The following is a 23,226-nucleotide window of genomic DNA, read 5'->3' on the forward strand; positions in this document are numbered from 1 at the left end:
GTACATGAACACACTCATTGTTTTAACCATACCCTCGATCTAGTTCTGACATATGGAATTGAAATTGATAACCTAACAGTCTTTCCACAGAATCCCTTGCTATCGGATCATTATCTGATTACTTTTGATTTCTTTTTACTCGATTACACGCCACTCAGCAACAGTTACTATACTAGATGTTTATCAGATAGTGCTGTCGCAAAATTTAAGGAAAAGATTACTCCGTCATTAAATTCAATACCAAGTCCCTCAGTAACAGAGGTTTCCTGTACCGACTTTGATCATTTGTCGATAGCGCCGTAGGCTCGCTGTGAACAACACTTGACTCTGTAGCTTCTCTTAAAAAGAAGTTAAAAAAGCAAAGAAAGTTCGCTCCTTGGTATAACTCTAAAACCTGTAAGTTAAAACATATATCGCCAAAATTTGAAAGGAACTGGCGATTAACCAAACTGGAAGAATCTCGTTTAATCTGGACAGACAGTCTCAAAACTTATAAGAGGGGCCTCCGCAATGCCAGAGCAAACTATTACTCAGCATTAATAGAATAAGAACAACCCCAGGTTTCTTTTCAGCACTGTAGCCAGGCTGACTGAGAGTCAAAGCTCTATTGAGCCTTGTATTCCTTTAGCCCTTAGCAGTAATGATTTTATGAGCTTTTTTAATGGCAAAATTCATGACCTCCTGTCCTCAGATAGTACCTATCTAACCTCAAACACAGCTGTAAGACCTAATATATATTTAGATTGCTTCTCCCCAATTTCTCTTCAAGAATTGACCGCAGTGATTTCTTCATCTAAATCATCAACGTGTCTCTTAGACCCCATCCCAACTAGACTACTTAAGGAGGTCTTACCTTTAGTTAACACTCATATATTAGATATGATCAACATATCCTTATTAACAGGCTATGTACCACAGTCTTTTAAGATAGCTGTAATTAAACCTCTACTAAAAAAGCCCACCCTGGATCCAGAGGTGTTAGCCAACTATAGACCAATATCTAATCTTCCCTTTATGTCAAAGATCCTTGAGAAAGTAGTCGCAGACCAGCTGTGTGATTTTCACCATGATAATAATTTATTTGAGGAATTTCAGTCAGGATTTAGAGTACATCATAGCACTAAGACAGCACTAGTTAAAATTACAAATGACCTTCTGATTGCTTCAAACAAAGGACTTGTCTCTGTACTTGTTTTATTAGATCTTAGTGCGGCGTTTGACACAATTGAACATCAAATTCTACTGCAGAGACTGGATCACTTAATTGGCCTAAAAGGTTCTGCACTGAGCTGGTTTAAATCTTATTTATCTGATCGTTTTCAGTTTGTTGACATTCATAATGAATCATCCTTATGTACCAAGGTTTGTTTTGGAGTTCCGCAAGGTTCTGTGCTCGGACCAATCCTATTTACTCTATATATGCTTCCTTTAGGTAACATCATTAGAAATCACTCTATAAATTTCCATTGTTATGCGGATGATACTCAGTTGTATTTATCGATGAAGCCAGAAGAAAGTAATCAATTAACTAAACTCCATAACTGCCTTAAAGACATAAAAACTTGGATAAGCACCAATTTCCTGATGTTAAATTCAGAAAAAACTGAAGTTATTGTTCTTGGCCCCAAACAACTCAGAGACTCTTTATCTGATGACATAGTTTCTCTAGATGGCATTGCTCTGGCCTCTAGCACTACCGTAAGAAACCTCGGAGTAATATTTGATCAAGATTTGTCTTTTAATTCTCATTTAAAACAAACATCACGGACTGCATTCTTTCATCTGCGTAATATTGCGAAAATTAGGCCTATCTTGACCCGAAAAGATGCAGAAAAATTGGTCCACACTTTTGTTACCTCAAGGCTGGATTACTGTAACTCTCTATTATCAGGTAGCTCTAGTAAGTCCTTAAAAACTCTCCAGCTAATTCAGAATGCAGCAGCACGTGTACTAACAGGAACTAAGAAACGAGATCATATTTCTCCTGTTTTAGCTTCGCTGCACTGGCTCCCTGTAAAATCCAGAACTGAATTTAAAATCCTACTGTTAACTTATAAAGCTCTAAATGGTCAAGCTCCGTCATATCTTAGAGAGCTCATAGTGCCATATTATCCCACCAGAACACTGCGCTCTGAGAACGCAGGGTTACTCGTTTTCCCTAAAGTCTCCAAAAGTAGATCAGGAGCCAGAGCCTTTAGCTATCAGGCTCCTCTCCTGTGGAATCATCTTCCTGTTACGGTCCGGGAGGCAGACACCGTGTCCACATTTAAGACTGGACTTAAGGCTTTCCTCTTTGATAAAGCTTATAGTTAGGGCTGACTCAGGCTTGCCCTGTACCAGCCCCTAGTTAGGCTGACTTAGGCCTAGTCTGCCTAGTCTGCATCTTGCTAACTCGGCCATTCTGGATGTCACTAACTCGGCTTCTTCTCCGGAGCCTTTGTGCTCCACTGTCTCTCAGATTAACTCATATCACAGCGGTGCCTGGACAGTGTGACGTGTGTGGTCGTGCTGCTGCCGTGGTCCTGCCAGATGCCTCCTGCTGCTGTCATTAGTCATTAGTCATACTTCTACTGTTATTATACACATATGACTATTGTCACACATGTATACTGCCAGATATTAATACATTCTTTCAACATATTGTACCACAGTAGCCAGAACTACAACTATAATATTATTACTTTCAATAATGTTGTTGTAAGCTACTGTCATTACCTGCATCTCTCTCTCTCTCTCTCTCTCTCTCTCTCTCTCTCATTGTGTCATGTGGATTACTGTTAATTTATTATGTTGATCTGTTCTGTACGACATCTATTGCACGTCTGTCCGTCCTGGTAGAGGGATCCCTCCTCAGTTACTCTTCCTGAGGTTTCTACCGTTTTTTTTCCCGTTAAAGGGTTTTTTTGGGGGAGTTTTTCCTTATCCGCTGTGAGGGTCATAAGGACAGAGGGATGTCGTATGCTGTAAAGCCCTGTGAGGCAAATTGTGATTTGTGATATTGGGCTCTATAAATAAAATTGATTGGTTGATTGATGGAAGTTCCAGGACTTTGCATTGACAGAATACTCCAGTAGACCAGCAATCTGTCTGTCATCTGAAAATGTACTGGACAGCATCTGGGAGCATTGCAGAAGTTGGCCAAAAAGCTTGATCCTACAGGTTGAGCCAACGTCTGTGACACCCAGGTCAGGAGTGAGTACTACTGCCTTTTCTGAATGAATGCCTCACACACCACTGTTAGGTAGCAAGGTATTAACCAGACGAAGACACTAAAGATCATTGGTGTGGATGTAGACTATGCCCTAAAGGATTAAGCCATCATCAAGCTGAGCCACGACAGAAGTTGCAGCAGCAACTGTTCTTTTCATAATGCACACTGCCAACTGTTCAGTAGATCTGAAAGCACTGCTACCTTCAGCTCATGTCCCAGGTCTAGCCACCCAGAGGTTACTACCAAGCAGTGGCGGCTGCTGGTCTTTCAAGGAGGGGAAGCTCATTTTCAGCCTACATCATAAAATGTGTCCGTTTATTTATACGTAAATTCTACCCTCTGGGGCTGCTGCGCGAGGCTAGTGTGACCGCCTGTGAGTGCTTTGGGACGGTGGAGGGGCTCACAGCAGCACCCGCTGCTCGTTGGGGACAGTAACTGCAGAGCGACAGGGTGTGTGTATGTGTGCGTGTTTTGCTTTGCTTTTGTTGTGAATAAATACCTTTTGGGATCATACCTGCTGTCTGTTTAATATTGCACAGACAGCATAATATTGCTGCGTCAAGAACTCCAATATTCTTTAACTTTTACTATCAATATGGCAACTTTGGCTATAGTTATTCATTTAACTATTAATCAGTTACAAATTGATAGTTGAGTGTATTTTACGAGACTGATATCATTAACTGGCTATAATTTTTCCCTTTTTGGAAATGGTGCCCCACGAGGTGATTTAATGTAAATTGTCAAATTTCTGATAGCCATTTTGATACTTTAATTGGAGGACTGGTACAAGTTCGGGTCCCAACGGTTATATCTTTAATGCTAGGATTAGCTGGTTTCTTATCACTTAATTCCAGACAATCACTGTTGTGTGTGAACTCAGCTGAATATAAAAATGATTTATAGCTAAATGTATCAGTCATAGTGAGAAGCATGCTCATGCAAAACAACTTCTCTTAGAAGCATGATTTATTGAAAAAAAAAAAAAAATTCAAGTAGGCTACAAGTAATGGAGCAAAGGTAATGTATTACGACCCATCACCAGTGCACATCAGGGCTCGGCGCTTACCTTTTCTCCAAGTAGCATTGTGCTACCATGCTGAAAAATTTAGTAGCACACAACATTTTTTAGTAGCACAATGAAAATTCAGCAATTTTCATAAAGGGGACATTTTCAAACAAATAAAATAGAGTGAAATGAATTCATCATCTCGTCAAACTAAAGGTTTTATTTTCTTATGTTGCGAAAACACACTTTAGCACGAGCTAATTATTTCATAATCTCAAGAAAACAAGTGTGACCTCGTCAAATAGAGTCAACCTTCAGATTATTGTTGGAAAAACAAGACAATTTCTTATTTTGTTGTTTGTTAATCATTTCATCATCTTGAGGGAAGAAACTTTGTATCTCTAAATCACAACTTACTTGTTTATTTCATTTCATTCATTTATTTATTTTGTCTTTTTTCCTCCCCGTTTATGATTAATTCTTTCCTATCTTGTTTATTCTCACAAAATTAATATAATAATTCATAAACACTTCAGTGTTTTTCTAAACATCTACCAGGAGGGGTCAGCAATCACAAGCTGCACTCAGCTCTCGTACTCCAGTTACAGTCAAAGTCCTGTACTAAAAATGTTCCTCCAGCAAGAGTTTGTTAGTTTAATCAGTAAAATAAAATTGTTATATTTTTTATATATCATATGAGTTAATGCTCATTAATGTAACAGCCAGATGTTGCTGTTTGTTTGTCTGATTTTAAACTGTTAACCAGTGATTATATAATTATGGATTAATCTGCTGATTATTTTCTCCATTAATAGATTGATTGTAAAAATAGAAAAAAGATAATAACAATGAGCCCAGAGTGTCTCCTTCACTGTGACTGTCTCACCTAAATGTTTTCACTGACACGTCACAGTTATTATTGTCCTCCATATTTAACCTCAGCACATGTTTCACATATTAATAATATACACACACTTTATATTATAGTGTATGGACTCAGAGTGATGACTGGGAATTAGACAGACAGACAGGCAGACATACAGACTGTCTCACGGACTGTGGGTGTGATCACGTGACATACCGGCAGGGCCTGGCGGGCGGGGCGGAGCTGGGTGGCGTAATGTGTCTCCTTGTTGACGGTGTTCAGTCGGTGAAACAACACTCGCCTGTCCTCACCGAGAGGAAACAGGCTCGTGCTCATGTCGGGACTTTAATCACCTCTTGCGCTCAGACCCGGACACATGCACTGGGAGAACTAGTCTCGCGTGACCAGCCTCCCTTACTTTAGAATGGGAGTCTGGGGACATTCGTCTTTCATTTTGTAATAGAAATGGGCGGGGATATCCAGACCATGTGATGGCTTTGCCATAGGTACGGCACGTGTGTTACATGTAACAGAGACGTTGCAGCTCTGCAATATAGCTGAATCAAATGAAATCATATCCATTTTAATCTCTTCTTGCGATGTACTGAACACTTCCTTTGCTGTTGTACTATGGACAACAATTCGGGGAACGGCAATTCTGGTGTAGGCGGGTGTAAGGCAAAGCTAATCAGCTGTTGGTCGAGGAAGTACGGAAGTACACGGTTTTGGATCCAATCACATCACTGCAGCTGGGAGCCAGCACTAGTTCTATTACAACTTGCCTATGGGAATGTCCACAGATGACAGAGTCAGCCAGCATGCTGACATCATCGGCGTCTGTGTAAGAGACAACGGGAGAACGTGCTGCTCGGTCTGTAGACACATCCCCCCCCCAACAAAGAAACCAACTACCGTTCACGTTAAACAATAAAACAGTGCATATACTAACATTTTTGTAACACTCGCACTGGTTCTACTGAATGTAATTTTCTGGTCGCACAGGAAATTATCCACTCGCACCAAATGCGACCAAAACACTCGCACTGTCGAGCCCTGCACATACATACGAATACTGGTGAAACAATAACCAGTTTTGCAATCAAACATCATAAAATTCCAGTCAGGTAATACTGTTTCAGATGTTATTTATAACATTACTTAAAATGGTGTTTGATTACTGTGCTTTGAAAAGCTCACAGTGAATACTTTTCAGCATCAACCAAAGTTAGCACCAGTCTATCAGATGCAGGTGTACAGGCTCAGCATGTAACATGGATTTGTACTGCATCAACACACAACACAGTGGAACACAGTAACAGCACTGGGTTTTTTTTCAGCCTTATTGTTTGCAGATTAGACATGCAGCAGGCAAACCTGAATTACTCATCTAAAATGTGTAAGCTGACCCACAATCACAGTATAAAATTATTTAATCTTTGATGCAAACAAGAAGCCTCATCTTTGAGCCTATTATTCACTCCAGCCACAGCTAGCTTGTAACAACATGTGGAATATTTTCCTATATTAGTTTGCAGGCTGTTAATCAAATCAGGTTGGGTTTCCATTACCCATGCCAAATGTGCCAAACGGTGCCAATCCCCTTTGATCTGACATCAGATGTGACGGGACAGTCGATATAGAGATACATTTATGTGCTGATTGCAGATAGTTGCATTGAATAGTGGTTTTATGGCTATTTATTGCATTGTTAATGTGCCTGATATTCTGGAAACCTGCCTGTGAGGTTTTGGTGAAGTGTGCGCACTGTCCGCCGGTCAGCCAAACTTCGGCTTACACCGGCTGCGCTCCCCCTGCACTGACAGTAGACCTGGTTTCAGATGGTGAGCTTTTAGCGCACCTTTGGCGAAGCCTTTTGGCACGAAACTGTCACTGCGCCAAGCTGGATCTGTCGACACCTCCCCCTGCTGCGCCGCCACACCCATCTCAGTGCACCTCGGTCTGCCAAACTACCAAACTGAGCGCGCCTCGGGTTGCGCTGCTCGAAACTAGCTCTGCGCGGGGTTCGCCACCCTGCACCACCTGCGCTGCACCAGGAAACTAGAGGCCAATATGACACAACATAGTTTACAATGTACAGCATCTCCACAACGCCTGTCATGTCTGCTGACAGTAATGGCTGTAATAAAGCTCAGAGACAGCACCAGCGGAATAATCCTCTGCCACATGTTACTGAGCCTAATGGCAACCTGTTGACACCAATCCCAGACACCCAGTGGACCAATGCTGCACATGCATAAACAGACTGTAATCTGCATGCACACTGACTGAACCATGCATCTTATTACTGGGCAGGAAGAGGCAGACAACTGTGTCTACGCGACGGTTGTCCTGTAATGGCTACATCCAAGTCCAGTTCCTTTAGTGCACTTTATTTGGTTGGATGAAAAAAATGGTAAAGAGATGCTTTAACATGAAATGAAATGTGGAGTTTGTTCATCAAGACCTCATACCTATGACAAAACAGTTTAAAGATTTGTAGTCAGTTACTACAAAGTTTGCTCTTTTTCTTCTAAACTAAAGCTCTGTTCACAGGTATCCAGCATTACACCGTTCCCTAATGTGATTTACAAATGTAGGCTACATAATTCTCAATTGCAAAAGAGGTAGAAAAGAGAGAGATTCATGTACTAATGTGTGATCATGACAATTATACCAGCCTATGATGTCAAGAACAAGTTAAACTCTCCCAAGTGCCATTGACTACAAGACCCATAAGCCATCGGGCCAATATCTAGCCATTAATATGCTCTGAGATGTTAGACAGTAGGACATGTACTTCTTTCAGCACAGGCCCTCTCTGCCTATTGACGTGTAGACTGTCAGTATGGAAGCTCCTACTGGCTCAAGTTAAGTGTCAATCAAAATGTCAGAGTTCAACCAATTCCTGCTTAGAGCCCCCAAAAGTCTACAGCCAGCCCTGGCTGTATGGCTCAATATCATTTAAAAGTTTTTTTTCAGTATGTCCAAAGCTATACTTTACTTTGGAATTACAAACATTTTTTTTTTCATTTAACAAAAGAAGCCAAAGTTGCTAAATATCAAATGTTGTCACACAAGCAGGTGTGTGAGACCTTTGCCGAGATAATGTAAAGGTTTGTCTGTCTCAGTCTTCTGTATCACGCACATGGATTTTGGTGCACCATGAGGAACACTAACAATCTTGTGATACTCTGTCAGTTAGTTGTGTGAAAGCCATACCCTTTATGTGTTTGTAAACAGTGATTACATATTTTGTGGGTGGAGCCAAGCTGGTTGCAGAAAGCGACAGCAGTGGTGTCGGTGTGAGCACCAAATAAAACGTTACAAGCACTATAATATATACACTTGTGTGAATACAGAAATGTTAAAGACATCATTGAGGAAAACGACGTTGACGTGATGTTGTTGAACCAGGGAATTCGTGTGTCCACCACAACAAAGGATCCTAATTGACTTTAGATTGGCATTGTTTCCGTGGTACTGGCATGTAATTTTAACCCATTAACCTGCCATCACAGAATGCGGTGTTAAGAGGTCGTGGTCATTTCACGTATTTCTGTGAGATCAGGTTGGTTTAGATCAGTTCACTTGCATCCAGGTAGGAAAATGAAAGGCTCGCTAGCATTAGCAATGTAGCTAATGGAGCTAGCACGCAACGTATGGCTGATCACTGAGAGGTAGAAACAAATCTCTATGAGCCTCTATCTGTTCAATAATATAAACAGAGAACACAGTTTCTTTTGGTAAAAATTACTATATACTATTATGATCAAGGAGTTAATAAGCAGACAGTATCAGCTAGCTAATTTGCTAGGTAGTTAAAAAGTTGTCTAATGTTAATTCCTCATGAAGTTATATTATATGGGGACGTCTCCACAAGTATCAACCAAGGACAATAAGCCAAATTCATGCTTGATAAACATGAGTTTTCACAATTCCTTGTGATGATGAATTATCTTTCACCACATCAGTAATTAAGTTCATGTAGGCCAAACACACACTTCCCTACTGAGTGTTCAGCAGTGATTATAGCCTGAATATTGAGACTTTAATTAACTGGAGACAAAACTTTGTTTTCTACTTCACATAGATCATAATGTATGTATGTGCATATGTTTATGGTCAAGTATCCAACTAAAAGGCCAGAGTTACAGTGGCCGGACATATTCCTATACCCAGTGTCTGTACAAAATAATCACTCAAGGCAAACACATCTCTCTATGCATACAGTTTTGTACTTGGTGGTCACGTCCAAATATTGAGATTTGTCAAATGATTTTTGTTTATTACGCACAGACGTGCTGCCGAGCCAGCAACAAGGACATAAAATGAAGCTATAAGACATAAACATGTCAAACAACTATGCACTGAAACCAAACTGCACTTCATGGCTCAGTTAGTATTCACTTCTTTTCAATGTTTAATGCATTTTAGAACAATGTAAGTACTGCTGCCACTAGGAGTATGTAAATATAGGCCTATATATTTCATACTGTAACTGTGGGGCTCTATGAATTGCATATGTGAATATGCAATGTATATGTAATGTAATTTTTGTTTACATCAAATTCTAGTAGCCATAAAGGTTTTTGTTTAGCTTCAAACATCATCCTCTGTGATGGTTTTCTATAAAAATTTAGGTTACCTTTTTTTTGTATTCCTGTTCTGACATCCAACGGTACAACAAGACATTTTTATTATGGGTATCTCAGCTGTTCCTTTCTGGTTAGCTGTTTTTCTGCCACCATGATGCACGTGCAACTGCTCTGACGTAACAGTGACTTCCACCACAAATTGGTCTATAATTCATACAACCACATGAGGTCACTTGTAAATGTAGGTTGTTTTGAGCATTTCAACACAGAACAATGACATTTTTTAGGTAAGAATGGTATCATTTTGTTAGGAATGAGACTGTAATGAGATTGGGTATAAGAAACATACAAAAAATTTTGCAATAAAATTTTTTTGGGGGAGTTTTTCCTTATCCGCTGTGAGGGTCCAAAGGACAGAGGGAGGTCGTATGCTGTAAAGCCCTGTGAGGCAAATTGTGATTTGTGATATTGGGCTTTATAAATAAAATTGAATTAAATTGAAAAAATGCAATGTCTTAGACAGTGGTAGATGTTTATATCTGATAGCAGCCAGTTATCAGGTTTACAAATGAGAGCTGAATTATCCACCTACAGTGAGCATAAATGAAATGACACATCATTCTGGCAGCCCGAATGTTTATTCTTTGTATCAAATGAGTCCCTTAAAATTCTTTTCTCCAAACACAATAACTAGGACTCAGTTTTGAAGATGAAAACAAATGTCATGCGGCAACACCGATGAGTCAGTGTCTTAGGTTTGGATTCTATTCAACCTCAGCAAACTCCAGTCAGAATCATTATCCTGGAGTAGAGTCTCCTTACTGCAATAATGAATGACAGGCCAGCAGAGCGAGCCTCCATCTGGCCAACTGGCGTTAACCTTCCACCTTTGAAAAGGAACGTGCGATGACTCATCAGATGCTTGTTACAGCTTCCTGGCTCCCTCTTGCCTGCTCTGAATGCTGCTCCAGAAAACTCATCTGATGGGCCTATGATTTATTTAACACATGCTGATGTATTTTGCATTTAACCAACCTAAACACTTCAGTGCACTTCAGCAGTGGAAAAAGCTCCTCCAGCAGAGATTTGGATGTGTTATCCTCTCTGAACACTTCTTGCATCATCAGTTTTGTTTTGCCGAGGACGGCTAAGTTGCAGATTCCGAGCAGGCAGGAAATGTTTTGGTGAATGTTGGACAAGAAAACAAATTTCCTCTTTCCTGTCAGCTGCGGTATGAAAACCAATAAAAAAGGCAAACTCAGTAAGAACTACACGTGAATTCTTGTGAGCATAGAACAACAACAGAGCTCAGCCCATTTTAATTCATAACCATGGAGGATTTCATCATTGTAGAATCATCAGATACCAAGCAGCTTAATGCTGCATAATTAATCCAACGTGAACATCCTGCCCCTGAGGATATCCACCAAGAACCAAAAAAAAAAAACGATCTGGCCTTGGAGATGGAATTATATCCACAAAGATCACACAAGTCACCCATAATCCTGTGCCACAGGCTAGAGCTCCAAACTCATTATTGATGAATTAATGTGTGCTTTGCTAAAACCTATTAAACTGTATCAAGATATGCACAATGAAGAGGAATGTTGCAAGGCGAAGCAGTGACTGCTAGCGACCCTCCGTCTCAATTGCAGTAATGGGGATAATGGGACAGGAGCCCATCTACTTTGTAAGTGAAGTGTCGTCTAGGTCAGCAGAGAGCAGCCTGATGTAATGAACTATTCTTGGGTCTGTTTAAAGGATCAATAGGGATTCAACACACAGCCATCCTGTGCTCAGCTAAACAGGACAAGGACTGCAGCAGAGTTCAAGAAAAAAAAGACCAAACAACAGCAATCAATATTCTCCCCACCATACTCCAGTTTGGGGGGGGGTGTCAGAACAACAACAACAGTCCAGGCACTGTCTGAGAAGTTGAAACATCCCTTCAGTCCTGGTTTGCAGCGAGCTGTGGGTGTCCTCCAGCAAACATCAGCTGCCATGACATCAGACTACAGGAGAGAGATGAAAGGAGGGGATGGGGGGGCATGCCAGTGCAGCTGCTGCAGTCATCTCTGCCAGCGAGTGTAAATGGAGTTTATGCAGCCCGAAGCACTCTCCTCTCCTATTTTCACCCACACAGGACACACACAGCCACAGGCCAGAAGCACAATATGTAGGTAGATGACATGAGAAAAACACATCAGCAGAAAGATGAGAAGTGAAAGCAGCAGCCCTACCGGCAGAGAGAGACAGTAAGCAGCCCAGGACACAGTCGAGAGTGGCAGGATGAAAGCGAGGGACAATCCTTACACATTCACCTCCAGCTTTAGAGAGAGAGAGATGGCTCGGGCCCTCTCCACCCTCTGCCTCCTGTGCTCTGAGCCGCTCTCTCCCACCTCTCTGTTACTCTCTCCACACAACTCTCTCTGCCCCTCCCCCTTTGCTCTCTCTCCACCTCCCCTCCCTCATGGCAGAGTTGTGTGTCCAGTCTGATGCAGCCCGGCGAGTCCTTGCCTCTGCTGGCAGTGCTGCAAGGTCAAGGTTTGTTTCTGCACCCAGTCACGGTCACTGGAAGCCAAGAGTGTGTAGGTTTTTAATTCTGCCATTTCACACACTGACTTCTTCATCCCTTTGTGAAGGTCTGGTAATTAATGAGATTAGCTGCTTTGAGTTTGACTGCAGGGAAAATCCGCAGACTTCTTTGGTAGGGAAGTGGAATTAAAAATGAGGGTAAATTATGAAAGTGAAGCACCAGTGCAGACAAAAATCAATCAGGCTCCCGTTAAAAAAGGTCTCTTCCTTAAAAAGTCTTCAGATACAGAAGATTGATTCTACAGAGGTTCAAAGATTAAAGGTTTTGGCACAAATGGTGATGATTGTAATTATAAGATATCTTATAACATTAGGAGAGCTGACTTAAAAATAAACATGTTTTATGTAAAATGACCTAATCAGGAATGTTTGTTTGCTTAATCAGAAATCACAAGTAAATGAAACAAAACTAGGTTAAATCCTAATATATTGGTGGACCGTGTATGAAACGACAGAGGGGTTTTTATTTGAAACATTGACTTCAATTTGAAACAGGAAGTGGCCTGCAGTCACCCAGTCAAACACTTGTTTGCCTTGTCTGTCATGTACAATGCTTGCCCCATCGTTGTAGCCTGGCGTTGCCAGACCCAATTTGCAAAACGCGAATGGATCTGGACATGGAGTGTACATTTCCTCTATTCCCGAGGGGCGGTATCAACAGCTGTCACTCAAAGTGCCCCTTTACGCAACTGGAAAGACGGAAAACCAATCAGAGTAAACAAAACATGTGATGTAGGCTAGCACAACGCCACTGTAAACAGACCAGCAAGCTGCAGCGGAGATGAGCTGTGATGATGTGTGGGAAAGAGTGTCGTCGTCTTTGCGGATTTCCTCCTCACTGTGGACTCTGAGTTGCATGGCTGTGATTCCCAGCTTGGTCACTTCCCTGACCTGCTCCTCCATGAGAGCAACTAGCGGAGAAACAACAATAGCCACTGGGTTTTCACTGAGTCCCATCTTTTTCCCGATCAACAGAGCCAGTTGGTGAATTAAACTTTCACCAAACCCCATAGGAAGGACGGCAAACACATCCTTTTTTTTCAATAAAAGCTTTCAGTGCAGCCGTTTGCTCTGCTTTTAAAGAAAATGTACATTCCAGTTCGTTCAACACATTTACCATTGCAGTTTCAACATCAGTAGCCATGTTGTTTGTTTACGAAATGCATTCACTCCGCTGCTTGCGATTGGCCCGGTAAGCTTTAACCGATGCCAGAATGTGTAATACGTACGTAATATTCATTTCAGTTTCAATCAGTATCATATTTCCACCTGCTTTTCATATGGGGATGGCACCTGTTCTGACATTTGCCCTGTTTCCACTTAACACTTTCAGTACAGTACCTCTGGAACCAAAAGTAACCCTTCAGACATGGTACCTATACCCTAGGTCCATTAGCGTTTCCACTGAAAACAGTACTGTTGAACATGGATGGGTCTGTTGTCACTCACTGCTCGTCCAGTACCCGCTGTATTTCCTCATAGACAGAGGTCTGCACATCTTTTATCGTCCACAGAATAGGGTTGTATGCTGACATTTTCAGAACAAAATAGAACACGCTGCAGTGAGAGTCTCTCTCCATTCACATAATATGGTCAAAATTAATATTCTTATAGACTTGAATATTCACTCATTACCAAAAGTGTATGTCATTCAAAAGCAGTGATGGGAATAACAACGTTATAAATAAACAGCGTTACTAACGGCACTACTTTTTTCAGTAACGAGTAATCCAAAAAGTTACTGTCTCCTCTGTTATAACACCGTTACCGTTACTCACAATAAAATGCGCTGTTACTCGGCTTTACCTGGGTTCACTGAAGCGGCTTTCACCTAAGCAAACTCCTTCTCAGCGGAGCTCTAAAGTTGTTTCTTCTTTGGTGAGGGCAGGTGAGGGGGAAGGGGAAGGGAGGGAGAGACAACTGCATAAGTGATGATGATTGGCTTAGGGAGAGTAAAATTTCATTATAAACCAATCAGAGGCAGAGTAGGGCGGGTATTCACAAGCACACAAGCAGGATTGTCAGGTCAGCTTATTCACCACGACTTTGGGCTTGTTTTTTTTTTGTAAAGTCGCTTACAAATATTAGTAGCCGCGGCTTGCGTTTTTTTGGGCTTGTTTTTAAAGTGGAGTTGCTTATTTAGGCTTGCTCTCTAAACGTCGCCTTTCTCTATATATATGTCTAATAAGTTATTTAAATGCATGATACTATGTCGCACTGCAGGATGTTTCCTCAGCTCCGCTCCCTCCGCCCCTCTCCTTCTCCACATACAGACAGCTGACAGTCAGTCAATGAGACTTTTCACATTTACATTGCGCGATTAATGGAGATTTTTACACACACACACACACACACACACACACACACACACACATACTCTAAACAATGCAGTGTATTGTAGATAAGTGTACAATATTTATAATTTATAATAATTATTAATAATAATAATTTATAATAATGATTTATTCTATTAAGTGTCAATTTCATTCATTTAACATATTCAGTGTTGAGTTTCATTACATACAGTTCCATTAAAGGGGGTGTCCAAGCAATTTGACATATTTGAGCATTTTATAAAAAAAAAAATAACGCTATAGTTACTTTTCCAGGTAATTAGTTACTCCTATAGTGCAGTAACTCAGTTACTAACTCAGTTACTTTTTGGGGAAAGTAACGAGTAACTATGACTAATTACTTTTTCAAAGTAACATTCCCAACACTGTCCAAGAGAGACAATAAAATCTAATGGAATGGTCAATGTCATATTAGAATTTAAGGTGTGGTGATGGATTCACATCATCAACTCATGCATTGAGTAAAATTACAAGTAAATGTTCCACCTTTAAAGTTGCTGGCAGCCAGTCCATTAAATTAAATCTTTTTTTTTAATCAGTCTACAGCTGCTGTAAGAGGCAGCAAAACATCCTTTCATTTTGTATGTAAGAATTACCATGGTATGAACAGTGCTTACATAAGCTTCATAAACAGCCACAACTCAGCCCTGAGCCGAGTGACTGTCTACTATTGACCAATCAATAGACTGCAGTGTTTCTAGCTCCACCTTTTAGTACCAGATCAGTGTTAGGTACCCCAACAGAGGGGGGACCAAATATGGGGAAGATAAGGAACAGTTCCATTGGTACCATTCACAACTTTCTAAAAAATGTGTACTGAACTGAACTGAACTGTAGTGGACTGCTTGGTGAAAATGGGGCTACTGTAACACGTAACAGTCAGTAATGTTTAAATAAGGGCTTGTGTCATACAGACATGGCTGGTCATTGATGAGGTGATCTGCTCTTTCCTCCATCCAAAACTGCTATTTCGACTGTGGCTGGTTATAGTTAGTTAGCTATGTTGTTGATTCCACCATGCTTTTCAGCTAATCTTACAGTAGTTTCACAAAGTGAGCCAAACAAAGTTGTTACTCGTGTGATGATAACAATGCGCTTTCCTACACTGTGACAAGAGTGTGTTGATGAAGCATTACATTTTACTGATGTAGCGGCTAGCTAGCTATATATACCTTGCTGATCCCACTGTGCTATATTGTCACACTGGTAACAGAAAATTAAGAATACAAGACTGTCATGTGTCACCACCTATTCATTTTAGAAGAGCAACAGCTAATGAGAAATACCAACACTCATGTCAACATTCACTCTGACCAATGGTGTAACTTTATCACCTTATAGGGCTGGCCTCGCCTCCGCAGCCCAGCCAAAGTAGTTTCTCTGTTTGTTTAATCCAAAATGACCCATATGACCATGAAAGATCATCATTGATCAACTACATACCATCCTGATGGTCCTTTGAGGGAACAGTGAGACACAAAGAGTCCATGATGGAGGAAGTTATAATGTTAGCTGTAGGGCTACACACTGGGATGAAAATTCATCATGCCTTTGTCAAAAGGTTTACTTTCTGCTTTCTTTCCTCCAAAGGCTGCTTTGTTGAATAACTTAGTAAAGACTCATTCTCTTGACTCTCATATAGTTAAGATTTAAGCACCTATGTTAACAGATGTGGTGGTTTTAACTTCCACTAGATCATGGATGCTCAAAATTTAGATGACAAAGTCCTATTCAGGGAGCCAGCATACAATGAAGGGCTGTGCAGTCAAGGGCAGTTGCGAGCTGTCCACTGAAATCACTAACTTTAGCTAACAGCACTACCACTGATGACAGAACGTTAATTACCGCAACACTCATGAGGTTCCAGTGGTTGCGATGCAACCAGTAGCTTTCTACAAGTTGTCATCCATAACCTGACAGATGTTCGTTAGGGGGGCAATGCACCCTCCTAGTCATGTAAGCTATTGAAGACCAGGGCAGGCACAAAACATTTCTGAGGGCTGCCATTGGCCTGCAGTCCTACTCTGAGCATTTATGCACTGGACCCTTGCTTTCTAAAGAGGCTAGGTATAATTTGAAATGTTTCAACAGAATTGGCAGCATGATACCAGAATTTTGTTTCTAAATATCAAAATGATATTTAAACTGGGATTTTACAACACGATTGACAACTGTGTGAGTCTGCTTGAATGACGTCACCAGAGCAAGATGGCAGCAGCCGTATATTTTAGCTTCACTTCTGTACAGTGGAGGAGTGTAGACACGTCGTCCATCTTAATATACAGTCTATGGTGTCAACTGCTACTGGATAGTCTATATTACCATATACATGATTTCCTCATTATGAATTGTAACAACCAGAATTTACCAAAATTTAAAGTTGTCCAATACTTTGGTTTATGACCAAATACCTGCAACACTAATGACATCCCCATCAGCCTTAGCTGTTCATTGCGCTTAGTGTTAAAGGTTCTGTGTGGATTTGGGGGTATCTATTAAGAGAAATGCAATACAGTATTCAGAACTATGTTTTCTTTTGCATGTAATCACCTGAAAATAAGAATTGTTGTATTTCTGTTACCTCAAAATAAGTATAGTATCCCAGAGCAGACAAATCAAACACTGCAAGGCAATTTGTGTTTTCATGTTTTCCTGTTTCCGCATTGGCCACCATAGTTTTTTATACATTTTTGCACACAGGGGAAATTTTAGTTCTGCAACCTTGCGGCTACATGCCACTAAATCCTGCACCTTTAATTAGCAAATAGTGGCACGCTAACATGCTAAACTGTGATAGTGAACATGGTAAACATTACACCTGCTAGGCATCAGCATGTTAACATTGCCACTGTGAGACTGACAGGCTGCTGATATTAGTATTTAGCTTAAACCACAGCTATGCCTGCCTACAGCCTCATAGAGCAGCTAGTGTGGCTACAGACTTGCAGTCAGGTTTCCATTGACAAACGTTAATGGTAAACTTATTATACTTGTAACAAATATAAAATGTCTAAAGCCAAACGAGCTTACAGTGGCATGCAAAAGTTTAGGCATCCTTGGTCAAATTTCGTTTACTGTGAATAGTTAAGTGAGCGGAAGATGAACTGATCTCCAAAAAGCATGAAGTTAAAGATGAAACATGCTTTCCAACATTTTCAGTAAGATTGAAGTATTAGTTTTGTAATATTTTAGAGTGGAAAGGAAAGGAAAGGAAAGGAAAGGAAAGGAAAGGAAAGGAACATCATGCAAAAGTCTGACCACCCCAAGACATTTGACTTCTCAGACAACTTTTACCAGGGTCTCAGACCATAAGTAGCGTGTACGGGCTATGGCTTGTTCACAGTCATTGTTAGGAAAGGCCATATGATGCATTTCAAAGCTTTATAAATACTCTGACTCCTGAAACCTTGTCCCAAGAAACAGTATCTGTGGGCTCCTCTAAACAGCTGCCTAGCACTCTTAAACTAAAATAACTGATGCCCACAATATGGTAGAAGGCTACAGGGAGATGGCAAAGTGTTTTCAGGTAGGTGTTTCCTCAATTCATATTGTAATTAAGAAATGGCAGTTAACAGGAACTGTGGAGGTCAAGTTAAGGGCTGGATGAACAAGAAAACTTGTAGCTGCTTGTAGGATTGTTAGAAAGGAAAATCAAAACCCCCCTTTGACTGTTAAAGAACCTGCAGGAAGATTTAGCAGACCCTGGAATGGTGGTGCAATGTTCTACTGTGCAGTGACACCTGTACAAGTATGACCTTCGTGGAAAAGTCATCAGAGGAACACCTTTCCTGTGTCCTCACCACAAAATGTAGTGTTAGAAGTTTGCAAAGGAACACTCAAACAAGCCTGATGCTTTCTGGAAACAAGTCCTGGGGAATGATGAAGTGAAAATAGAACTGTTGGGATACAGTGAGCAAAGTTATGTTTGGAGAAAAAAGTGTGCAGAATTTTATAGAAAGAACACATGTCCAGCTGTTACACACAGAAGTGGATGGATTATGCTCTGGGCTTGTGTTGGAGCCAGTGGCACAGGGAACCTTTCACAGGTAGAGGGAAGAATGGATTCAGTTAAATTCCAGCAAATTCTGGAAGCAAACATTACACCATCTGTAAAAAAGCTGAAGATGAAGAGAGGAGGGCTTCTACAACCGGACATTGATCCTAAACACACCTTGAAATTCACAATGGACTACCTCAAGATGTGCAAGCTGAAGGTTTTACCATGGCCCTTAGAGTCCTCTGACTGAAACATAATTGAAAATCTGTGGATAGACCTCAAAAGAGCAGCGCATGCAAGACAGTCCAAGAATCTCACAGAACTAGAAGCCTTTTGCAGGAAGAATGGGTGAAAATCCTCCAAACAAGAACTGAAAGACTTTTGGCTGGCTACAAAAAACATGTTTAGAAGCTTTGATACCATGCAGGGTGCCCAAACTTTTGCTTCAGGCCCATTTAATCTTTTGGTTATTTTGAAACTGTAAAAGATAAAAATAAAAAAAGCAATCTTGCTTAAAATATTGAATAAGTGTGTCATCTTTAACTTTTTGCCTTTTGGAAATCAGGTCATCTTTTACTTTCTTAAGTACTCACAGTAAATGGAATTTTGACCAGGGGTACCCAAACTTTTGCATGCTGCTGTATAACTAAACAAGATTACAAATCTGAGCAGGCATTCAATAGTAACTTTTAGTACCTGACAGTGTTTGATAATACTCAAAGCTACAGACACATATCAGTAGTCACTATATATGAGCTTACACTGATATTGAGGTCTACATGGCTCCTATAGTCAACTGAGACCCACTGCTACAACATGGCAGCACGGCATCGATATGAAGGTCTAAGCTTCTTATCTACTAAAAAGTTGTCATGCTGTGATCTTCCACATTGTTGAATCTATCCAAACTAGCTGAAAACAAGCTAATAATGAAGCACACTTCTTGAATCTGACAATACTGGGAAGTTGAACCAACAAAGCACACAGAGAATAGCAGTCTTTGTAAAGAAAAGCAGGGCCTCAGAAGATGAGACTTACTGTGGCGACTGTAACCTGCAGCTGGCATGGAGCGGCATTAATATCCTGATCAAGCCTCTCTATCCACCTAGAAGGAAGTTTGCCAGGGGTCCTGTCCCCTTCTAACCCTGGCACTCACAGATCTGCTGCCACGACGATGGATGTGGTAGCACGACTGTTGGCGGTGCCAGGAGGGACAAACGGAGAGAAAGGGAGAGAGTAGACACTAGTTGCTGTGCTTGTACCACAGGGCCTATAGGATTACTGGTAATGGGATTTTCCACTAATGGCTCTCTCTGACAGGTGGCGTCCCCATTTAGCTCAGTGGCTATAAAAACATCAGTGAGGTTTAAAGCTTTCCTTGGCAGTTTCAGCAAGCTGTTTTTGTCAGTGGTGAAAGTCTTTTTCTCATTAGTGAGCACAAAAACTTTCTGCTAATAAGTCATACCTTGTAATATGATAATTTTATTGAAGATTATTGTATTCAAAATTATTGTTGTAAACATGAACAAATATGATATTATGTTATGTAATATGTTACAATTATTTATCTATTATCTATTTTTATCTAAAAATCACTTAATATGTGTGATTAAAACCAAATTTTTGCCAGGCTGCTAAAAAGGCTTTAAAAGCAAAAACGAAAACAGACTCTAAAAGTTTACTGACAGTTTTTAACCACAAAAATTTCCTAAGTTCCATGTTTGCCAGTAAATCATAATGGAAAGTGTAGGTCTCTTTTACTCCAGTGCTCAAGTTAAAAACCACTAACTGAAACATTCCCAGGCTTTCAGCCAAATTTCATCAGTCAATTGCATTTGCTCAAACATCCTTTCATTTCATTCATTTTCCATAACCGCTTATCCTGTTGGGGTCGGGGCTCACATTCATACCTAAGGCCAATTTAGAGTCATCAATTAACCTGACATGTATGTCTTTGGATTGTGGGAGGAAGCCCACACTCACACGCGGAGAACATGCTAACTCTGCACAGAAAGGCTCCGGGGTTTGAACCAGGAACCCTCTTGCTGTGAGGCGACAATGCCAACCACTGCACTACCATCGCCCTTGCTCAAACATCAGCCACTGTTAACTAATTGAACAGCATTAACATAAAAAGCTTAGTGTTATATGTCTTCTGGTGTTAGTCCCTTCTTGAAAGACCTGCCATTCAGCTCCAGAGTGGTGACAGGTTCCAATATTGTGTTTTAAAGGGGGATTTCAGTGATTTAGTTTTGTACTGCCACCTTTTTAGGAGACTTGCAAAAGGGCTACCCTCCTGCATTTTATCATAATTGTGCCTTTGACACTAAACAAGAATGAATGACTGAAAGAGTTGCACTTGAGCTGATTCTCCGAAATACTTTCAAGTCTTTGGTTTGTAGTTGCTAAGTCAGCAGCAGCTGTAGAATGGCTAGGAGTGCCTCGTGCACACTACATGATATCAGCCCAATTATAGCCCGATGCAGCGTTGTACAGTGACGGCTCAGATTGTGAACGACAATGAGTGTCGCACGAGATAACTCATCCTTTCATCTCGTGTGGTGTGTCAGTAGACGACAACCGCAGCAGCATCTGGGATGCCTCAGGACGTTCCAACAGAAAGGCTAGCATGTTTGGTTTTCTTTTTGTCGTTCATGACTTCTCCCATCACAGCTGTCACTTTTACCTATAGAAACACAGAGCGATCTGCTGCTGTACTAATGTGCGACAACAACACCTTCAAGTTTTTGATATTTCCTCTAAGGATGTTACCACACAAAGTAAAAGGGAAAAACTATGGTGTGAAACAGCAGAGGGTTTTTATCAATCTGGTGAGTACTGCCGTTAGCATCAAGCTAGCAAACAATGTTACTTCTTCATAACAGGACAAAAGAGACATAAGAGATTTCTTCATAATGGAGACGGACGTATAGTAATAAAATTAAAAAATAGTGGCTTTTACTTACTTTTATCAGGAAACATTTACAGGAACTTGTTGTGGAGGATTCAGTGACTGTCATAGTTTGCATGCAGAATTTCAAATGTAGCTCCTGCCATCTGGTGGCACTCTTAATGTTACTACAACAACATATCAGCTGGCACATGAACAGCCACAGTGACTGAAATAATAGTAACAATAATATTAATAATAACAAATATAAAAATAGGACAATAATAACCTGATGGCATCCCACACGTAGTGAAAGACGACCGGGCATAATAGGTATGGACCATCGTGTAGTGAGTCATGTCTGTCAGCCAAGTCACAGCACGATTTTATGACTCCACAATCGCGTAATGTGACATAGTGACTATCAGAACAGACAAAAATGTTGTATAGTGTGAACCAGGCATAAGGCGGATGGTAAAGGTGTCAAAGTCTCTTGCCATGTTACAAAAGTTACAAAAGGACTGATCACAAGAGTGTCTATATAATTTAAATAATAATACAGCTAATTTGCCAATAGTAATGGTAATGGACCTGTATTTGTATCGTGCCTTTCTAATCATCCGACCACTCAGAACGCTGTTTACACTACGAGTCACATTTACCCATTCATACACTGCTGGCCAAGGATACTATTCAAGGTGCCAAGGTTTTTTTTTTTAAAACACACTCATCCAGTCGGGGGCAACTTGGGGTTCAGTATCTTGCTCAAGGCTTATTTCGAAATGCAGACAAGAGGAGCCGGGAATTGAACCCCCAATCTTCCGATTGGTGGATGACCCACTCTGCCTCTGAGCCACAGTACCTAACTGTCAGCTAACTATTCCATCTTGCAGTTATGTATGTGCTGCATGGCAATTTAGCATTAGCTACCTCACATGGCTGCACGAGAATTCACAACAGTTAGCCTATTATTAATGTTAGGTAAATTCTCTGAGGGCCCCCTAGGAGTCGCAAACCCCCTGTTAAAGACCCAGGTACTATATTTAAAGGGCCAGTGTGTAGGAGTTAGGGGGATATATTGGCAGAAATTGAGGATAATATACTAAGTATGTTTTCTTTAGTGTATAATAATTTGAAAAAAGGAATTATTGTGTTCTTACCTTAGAATGAGCCATTTATATATCCATAGATAGCAGGTCTTTGTTTATGGAGATCACCATGTTACATAGCTATGTTTCTACAGTAGCCCAGAATGGACAAACCATACACTAGCTCCGGATGAGGCTGTTCGGTTTTTTGTGTTGGCTACCATAGTAAGAAGCCCAGCTGCAATGTGCAGTGCTGGAGTTACACTGATATGTAATGTGAAGATTTATTCAGTGTTTCTAGTGGTTTAAATCACCTGGTCCATTTGTTTTGAAGAGGCCTCTGTGTGGATACTTTGGCTTCTGGTGAAAACCTTCTGAATGTCTTAATCTTATGTTATTGGAGCAAAAAAGCTGACCTCACATAAGCATGTGTTGCAGTAGCCACCCACAGTGACATGCCAAAGTCTGTTGGAAATACACTGATTTGTAATATGAAAATGCATTATTTGGTGTTTTACCAGTTTAAAGTGGCAGGTCTGTTTGTTTAGGAAAGGAAGAGACCTCTGTGAATAATTTGGGTCATAGTAAAAACCTCCTGAGCGTCTGGATCAGAAAAAAAGGT

General features: G+C 40.7%; 1 protein-coding gene across 4 annotated transcripts in view; it reads right to left on the reverse strand.

Moving 5' to 3' along the window:
- The window catches only part of LOC125883905 (IQ motif and SEC7 domain-containing protein 1-like), a 600,950-nt gene that overhangs the window by 122,612 nt on the left and 455,112 nt on the right, over positions 1-23,226 (reverse strand). Inside the window, exon 1 of one of the 4 annotated variants that reach the window (XM_049568891.1) lies at positions 19,665-19,838. The exons of 2 other annotated variants lie outside the window; for them this stretch is intronic. In XM_049568891.1, coding sequence (XP_049424848.1) covers positions 19,665-19,702 — 38 coding nt within the window. In that variant the 5' untranslated portion in view covers positions 19,703-19,838. Of the gene's footprint in view, positions 1-11,920; positions 12,040-19,664; positions 19,839-23,226 lie in introns of those variants that run through there. One more of the 4 variants, XM_049568653.1, reaches the window with a different exon arrangement.

The sequence above is a fragment of the Epinephelus fuscoguttatus genome, linkage group LG1 (genome assembly GCF_011397635.1).
Source record: "Epinephelus fuscoguttatus linkage group LG1, E.fuscoguttatus.final_Chr_v1".
In the NCBI taxonomy this organism is placed as follows: domain Eukaryota; kingdom Metazoa; phylum Chordata; class Actinopteri; order Perciformes; family Serranidae; genus Epinephelus; species Epinephelus fuscoguttatus.